Source organism: Rhipicephalus sanguineus, chromosome 1 (genome assembly GCF_013339695.2).
Source record: "Rhipicephalus sanguineus isolate Rsan-2018 chromosome 1, BIME_Rsan_1.4, whole genome shotgun sequence".
Classification (NCBI taxonomy): Eukaryota; Metazoa; Arthropoda; class Arachnida; order Ixodida; family Ixodidae; genus Rhipicephalus; species Rhipicephalus sanguineus.
In genome coordinates this window covers 201756064-201764069 of record NC_051176.1, presented here as the reverse complement: position 1 = coordinate 201764069, position 8006 = coordinate 201756064, and the positions used below count along the sequence as shown (strand labels likewise).

The 8006-nt window shown below is 41.6% G+C and overlaps 1 protein-coding gene across 2 annotated transcripts in view; it reads right to left on the bottom strand.

Moving 5' to 3' along the window:
• Positions 1 to 318: 318 nt before the first annotated feature.
• The window catches only part of LOC119405500 (NACHT domain- and WD repeat-containing protein 1), a 74280-nt gene continuing 66592 nt past the window's right edge, over positions 319 to 8006 (bottom strand). The window contains exons 15-16 of one of the 2 annotated variants that reach the window (XM_037672336.2): positions 7727 to 7996; positions 319 to 436 (exon numbers count right to left, since the gene is read on the bottom strand). In XM_037672336.2, coding sequence (XP_037528264.1) covers positions 7770 to 7996 — 227 coding nt within the window. In that variant the 3' untranslated portion in view covers positions 319 to 436; positions 7727 to 7769. Of the gene's footprint in view, positions 7997 to 8006 lie in introns of both variants that reach the window. The other variant, XM_049418745.1, reaches the window with a different exon arrangement.

The following is an 8006-nucleotide window of genomic DNA, read 5'->3' as shown; positions in this document are numbered from 1 at the left end:
TAATTCTATAGAGAAAGTGCATTTCATTTGGTAGATGACCTTCCTTTTCTTTTCTGATGAAAAAAAAAATGTAGTGGAGAAATTTCAGTATGTCAATTACTCAGCCTGGATGCAATCAAATGCTGGGCACTTTTTATGTGCTACTGTAATACAAGCAGATACAAGAGATGACTTCTGTACTTTATATAACACGTCATTTCGAGTTCATACACCTCCACTCACACTCTGCCTACTACAAAGGGGCACATTAAAAGAGAGAAACATGGCATTGGGTCTTCCTGAAGAGCTTATCCCCCAAGAGTCTTGATCACAATAAGCTGCACTATGAAAGGAATATTTCAATGGCTGACCTGCACAGTTGTCAATAATGTAGATGTGCTTCTTGACTGCTTCTGGGAGAGTACCTTGAGTAGCAGATGCAAGTGCACAAGGGCTCCTGTAAAAGCACCTCTCAATGAGCTTTGCCACCACTTCAAAAGTGGACAAAATTGGCAGTCTTTAAAAAGACAATGGACAGTTAACCATGCATCAAAATGTTTGCATCATAGAAAGTTTATATGTGTAGTAGACGCTAAGGGCAGTTTTTTGGATGACTGAAGCTGCAGCATGTTTGGCATTACACAAAGTTGGCAAAGGCTTGAAGGACGAAAGCCACTTGCACAGAACACAGTAATGCTTCTACAATAGGAAAACACCGGCAATGCACCAGTGTGCTTCTCTAAGGTAACAACAAAAGCGAGATTCTGGCTGTTTTTATGCTGAAATGAGTCACGCAATGCATATTTTTTGTGAGCTACAGACCTGGAATTGTGTTCACAGAACTTCTTTCACATATGTGCTGCTTGTAGATGACTGCCCACATTATGGCTGTTTATCATGCAGGTGGCTATTGTGAGTTGCCGCTGCCCAAATGCCAGCCAGAAAAGAATCACAGTTACGTGACTGAAGTCCTGTGAATACTGGTCCTGTTTATGTGCCCTGCCTGTTACAAAGTGCATTCACATACATGGCACAGCTGGTCACACAAGTTTTTGGATCACAGAGTTTATAAAAAAAAAAAGGAAGCTTTTAAAATAGGAGACCCAAAGTTAGGGAACACTATTGCCAATCATACAAAAGAATGCAAGAAGTCTGCAAAGGATTTAAAAGCTTTTGGGTACACGAAGCAGCTAGATGGTGCTACTTCTAAAACTCCATAATTGCTTGTAGTACTGGCACACAGCCTCATCCAGAAAAGTGCATTTCGTGTTCACGAGTATAAACCACTAAATTCCTTACGTGTCCTTTGACCACATGTTAAGTGAGCTTGTCATTGCTTCTATGCTCTGAAAACTTCTGTGAACAGCTGCACAGGCCACTTTCAATAGATCGCACAGCTCAAACCTATTGCATTTGTTCTACAAGTCAAGCAACAAACATCTCTTATGTTATTCCAACTTCACACATCATAACACATGGCACTATATTCCAAAAGCTGGGATGTGCATAACTTCTCTTGGGTAAACAACCAAGCTACCACTGGCACCTTAATTTATGGGCTTCTGTGGTATTGGTGGCTACAGAAGGCATTTTATAAACAGTAACACTGCATCAACTTGCACTGGGGCTTTAGTGACATGTTGGCATTGATTTGGCATTAAATTAATTGAATACCTCTGTAAAATGTATTATGATGTTTTCCTTTCTGCTATAAAATATGCAAAAAGGCAGCTACTTAAAGAGGTACAGACATACCGACTTTTCAACTAAAATGCTGTGCATTCATTTTATGGTAAGATGCTTCGGTTTACATTTGTTAGGAACATTTCCAGTCACAAAAAATGAAGAAAATAACACAGAAAATAACCTCTGAAAAAAATTGGGGGACCTTTAAGCTTCGCCTTTAAGAGTTGAATGTGACAGCGAAATCCGTCTACTAGTGCACACTTCAACCACTAAGTGCATACTTATTAATGTGTGTCGTTACACACACATGCACACAGACACACACATGCGCGGCTACAATGTATCTATAGTAATGGTACAGGTTTTCGATCTAAAGCACTTCCCTGTGCTAGAGTTGAGACATGTTTCTCACAATGCCTCACAGATGGTAGCACATTATCTAATGTTTGCTGTTTGCTTGATATGTTTTCTGCTACATGGACATAGTAGTCCATTTTTGGAGCTGTTTGCAAGTTTGTGTGTATTTTTAGCGGCGATGGGTGCACTATCCCGGCTTTTTTCGAAGCATGGCGTCGTGCAAAAAGCGTAGTTTGATGGCCTCGCCAATGCGCTTACAAATTGCCGAATGGGCTCATTTTCGTCGTAACACCAGCCGAACAAAATGCGTTAAGGAGACTCCTTCCACTACATGGCATTTATGCAGTGTTTTTTTTTTTCGAAGCAGTTGCAAGTAACATAGTGGCTTTGTGGTAGGACACCTGCTTGCCACGCAAATGGCCCAGGTTCGATCCTGAATGGGACCGAAGATTTTTATTGTTTATTTTATTTGCATCTTTCTTGATTTTTCGGTCATGGACAATTTTTTGCTCACAAGCGACAGCGTCACCAACGCAGTCACCGATGCCGACAGCGGAATTTCTGCGAAATGAGCTAACGCTAACGCGTTAAAATCTCAGAAGATAACTCAGGAGGAAAATTTTACTGATTTAGGTGAAAGGTACTATAAGTAGAAGCAAAGCCCATGGCAAAGTGCCAATTATTAAACAAAGCATACCGGTTGCTCAGAGGCGTATAGGCATAGCCTGGGGCTGAGGAGCCTGAAATGTACAACCCCCCCCCCCCCCCCCCCCCCCAAAAAAAAAAAATCTGGGCAATGCCCCTGCAGTTGCTTCTCTTTTTGACTGCTTTCGTGGCAGCCAACCGTTTCTTTTTCTGCTTCTCTTATTATTTGGTCTTTATGGTGGCACTGCAATGGCTTTTGTAGGGGTCTATTTTATAATGGCAATTCAAACTTTGTTATGGTTTCTTAGCTCTTTCCGTACTGCAGGGAAAATAGGTGTTTATTGTAGGTTACACTAGATCTTTTTTGCTGAAGGAACTACTGCACCCAATATTTTATGTAATACATCAATGAAAAGCAGAATGAATAAACTTTTCACTCATACAAGTTTCATTAACGAGATTTATGTTAAGCGAACGATATAAATTGCCAAATTAAGGATCACAGGACAAAATTAAAAAGAGTTTGCAAAGACACGCTTCTATCTTCTGAGAAGAACATATAACAGGACTTATGAGATATACAAAATGTACCATCATCTAATCGGCACCATCCCTAAAAAATTAAAACTTGTACATTGAACAGTACTTACCTGACAAAAATCTTAATATAAACACTACAATTGGGCGTGTCGTGTGGCAAAGGAGTTCCTCGATGTAAAGCATAGCGTAATGTCGCATGTCTTGCATTAAACTCTTGTTTCTGCTTGGTTTTCTAGTCGCACTTGAATTTCTTACAGTTTCTACAAGTTTCCATCCTGGCAGGCTGGTGTTGAAACACAAACTGAGACGGCCCGAAGCAGAAAGCAAAGCTCACCAATGTTACGAGCTGGTTTGCATCGTCATTGCTCTCAGAGCCAAAGTCCGACCAAAAAGCAGTGTCCTCAGACTCAATGCTGCTTGTTACATTAATACAATAAGCCACAAACACGCCGGACCGCCGATATCGGCAATCTTTCGAAGCGCGCGTGTGCTGGATCTGGCGGCGGCCGTTTCACTTTCCTCTTAGATGATCGTGCAACTTCGCAGTGCGTTAAAAAATCAAGGCCATGCAAGAAAAAAAAGCAAACTACATAAAGAAGAAAACTGTACTACTTCTCCTTCACGACGCATGGTACTATGTGTCCGTGAATGGCGTGGAATGTCTCAAAAGCGGCAATTCAAACCATCGATAGCGGGTTATCGATGCCCTATGGCCGCAGTACGAAAAGAGTTAATTTTTCAGACAAACTCTGCATATTCCACGTCATTTAACATTGCCATTGTAAATGATGAAACTTTCATTTCATGTGGTAAAATAGTTTGTTGTCTTTCCATGCTGTTTCACTGCTAAGCCTAATGGTGACATAAATGAGTGAACACTGAATAAACCCATTGCGGTATCAAGATCTTAATTTTTTTAGGCTCATCCAAGCTATGCGAGCTGTTTTTGTAATTGTTCTTTTTCACCCTTTGCCACTAACATTGCACATCAGACTGCACGTAGCAGCTGCAAAAGAAGGCTAAGAAAAAAAAATCAAGCATGTAATGGCATGCTTTGTTGCAAGCCTGAGAAAAGAGTGTGTTTATAACCTACCCAGCTGTTCACAAAGTAAAATGCAATAGTATAATTTTTTTACGAATTCATTTTTTTCAGCATTTTTTGTGGTCCCGTACTATTAGAAAAAACTGGTGGTCATAGGAAAAAGAGTTGTGGCAGCTTTGTTTTCATTTTTACACATAACACATAGCGGTCTATGCAAACCTCTCCCAAGCAACACACCGCTGGAAAACTGGATGCCTGCTAAAGTAGCTGCTGGTACAGTACTCATTTATTTAAATGCAAAAATTCAAGGCTAAGTAATGCACGTACTTTCATTTCCAGCACCTACAGTTCGTGGCATACCAGCATAATTTTGACTCGAACACTGACGTCAGAGCCATTATTACTTTTAGTGGCTAGATTTCAGTAACATGATGCAGTTATCACGAGTAGTTGCTCATAGCAGTTATTATACTTAAAAAAAAAAAAACGATATTGTGTTTCAATCCGTGAGTACGGTACCTGTCTTATAAACCTGTGAGTGTCTGGTGGTGGAGGTTGAACTAAGCACCTCTTGTAGCCAAGCCTATAAACTTGTAAAGCCTATAAAGAATTTATAGCTACAATGCCATCAGCACACAAGACGACAATATTAATGGGGAAGCAAACAACTTTCCAACAAACTGTAGAATCAGTAGGTGAACATAAAGGACTAAGAACACACGCACGCACACACACGGTTACCAAGATTTCTCCACATTTTTTTCTTTCTGCTCACATAAGCACTTTGCTTGTCCAACTTGCATTAGTTAAATGCTAGGCAAGTGTCTCAATTTCAGTAATATAAAGCATTCTTCCAAGCGAACAGCTTACAGCAGGCATTTTTTCCAGTGTGAAATGTGACCAAAACATTATTTTCCAAGTTGGCTACCAGTGTTGAGGAAATTCTAACTGCTGCATTCATTACAAGGCTATGTGACAAAAAATCCCAAAAGAAAGTAATGAAGGAGAAACTAAATACTGTAACACAGCAAGCAGAGGTCTGCTGGGGACAAGTGCATGATAGTACACTTTCATTGAACAAGGTTTGATGCTTCTATGTACTGTACTTCCACAGCTATGATGTGAAATTTTGTTGTACAAATTCCAGCATGAGAAAGTACCTTTATCAATATTCTGAACCATGCACCAAACATAATGTGAGATTCCCCAATCCTCCAAATACCTCATTAAAAATTTGGTGAGCTTAACTGCTTTGTGGCAAAACTTAAGAAAGCCAATGTCACAATGCCGCAGACATAATACAAACAGGGCTGCCCTAACACCATGAACAGCCCTGGGTGAACTCTGGCGGTTGTGCACCCACCTCATTTGTTTTAATACGCTAATACCTACTATTGGTACTACATTATCTTGCTAACAAACATGTGAGTAGGGGCACAATATGAAAATTTTGTCAGCTAAAAACAGCATTCAAATACTGAATGAGAACAGACCATACGCCATCATGTTGGTAACTGTGTTCAACTGTTCAACTACGGTAAATCAGAAATCTAAAGAAAAATTACAGATGTGTGCAGTGACATCCCTCTATCGATGGTGTCCTGGGCATTCACGGGGGTCACCTACCCCTAAAGCTGGCTCTGAATACAGATGTCAGTGCGACTGCAAGTGAGCAAGGAAGTGAGAGCCCAATGAAAGAGGTAATGGCACAAAGATGTCTAACGTTCCAGTCTACTCCTGTTTGCAAGGCCTCGGCCTCGCCTGTGCAAACACAACAGCGCATCATTCTGATAGAATGCTGCAGCACATTGAAACATTCTATCATAAATGCAATACACATCCTATACAAAGAGTGTGTATGCGTGTGTTTGAGGCAGAGACAAGAGGCCAATTCCAGCAAATGTCTTCCTTACTTCATCTTTCTCATCTTCTCCTTCTCATTCTTTGTGTCTTTCCTCTCTACACTTGGCCATGCTGTCAGTTCTGGAGCAACTTCATGATCAGTCTGGTACTGAAGATGCCTCTGATGCCAATGTGCACAAACAGCCAGAGCTTGATGGAATACCACCTGCTGCTGAGACATGTATGTCTGTAGGTAGAACACATGCGAGAACCACAAGTCTGAGCCCGGCACGTCAGCGAGAGCTCACATGCCTCCTATGTCCAGTTCGTAAATGAAGCTAGGTGGTGCGTTGTTTCTGCAGAGACAGTTGCGCATGTGCCGAAGTGGGCGATATCTTGCACCGTCTGACAGGACCTTAGTCCATAGGGCGGGTCCTCAATAAGGATCTTCCAAGGACTCCTTGCTGGGATAATGGGTGAAGATATCCTTAATGTCATATCTGGTGAGCCTCCTCATTCTCCCCAGAAGCACCAGCATCATGTGCTGCTGCCGAGCAGTTGCACAGATGAAGGCTGGGTGCTGCTCTTTCCACGCGAGGGGGGGCCTTTTGTAGATCTCAAACGAACTACGCTCCCTCATCCCCACAGAGAGCTTAGAGGGGCTGATGGCTGTGTGATGTAGCTGTGTAATAGCAAGGAGGCAGATTTCTCCCTCATGTGAATGCCCCTTAAGGCTCACTGATTGTAGGCTGTAACATGATAATGACAAGTTGGAGACAAGAGGCTTGTCCTTGCAGATACCTTCTTTACTTTATCTTTATCCTGGTCTGCTCCTCCTAACTTGACGTGCCTTTCCTCTTTACAGTTTATATATATGCTTCTTACAGAGTCACCAAACGTCCTCCCACAAATTTTATTATTTATTAAATACAATACTTTTTCATCATATCCTTGATGCTGTGCACAAGGTCATGGCGGGGGACATAGTGTTTTGGTGTTTCAGTGTTCCAAACTTTTTAGAGACTGAAATGTCAATTTATAGTACATATACCATTTTAATGATCTGGTGGAGGCTGAATTAAGAAAATACTTGACTTGCATGTGCAATCTCCCTAAAATAAGCATATGTCTGTACCTCTTTAATGTACTATATTTATAATGTTAATACTGCCTGAGGGAATACAGTAGATGTATGTTTTGATCCACATTCAATTAAATAGGCAATTTTACTCTCAAACCTTCAATAGCCTCAACTGCTTTGTGACAAAGAATGCTGCAGTTACATGCAGTTGAATTGCTTCAAAGCTGGCTGAATCGATGCACAAATGGTTTTCGTATTAAGGTAAACACATCTTTCGTAATATATGAATACTTGCTAAAGATTTTTCATGACCACTGATATCTCCAGCTTTGCCCTTTCTGTACTCTCACTGCTTACAGCCTATGCAAGTGTGTGTGATGCATGTGTATAGGCAGGGTTAGCTTGCAAAAAGCCAACTTAAGGATTCTGCTTGACCTGTAGCTCAGGGGACATGAGAAAAAATGCTAGCTGGTGCTAGACAGAACAAGAAGCTGCACTGAATGAGCCATTTTTCTTCTCTCTCACTCTGGCTAGCACCAGCTGAGCCACCATACCACTTTCACGGGTTGGTAACAGAGGCAGTGGCTGAACAGCAGCTCAGCCCTGTTGGCTGACATCAAAAACTTTGCCACAGTTGCTAGCGTTGCCATAAGTGTTTGATGCAGGACGAGACTGTGATGGGCTCTGGTCTCCTTCGCCTTCATGCAGCAGATGACAGAAGACACGATCATATCCTTCCAAGCCCATCACCACTGCCTTTCCATCCAGGGTCAGTTCACAGCAGGTCACGGCCAAGTCAGGTGTGAACACGGCCAAGCACTCTCCTACAAGTCA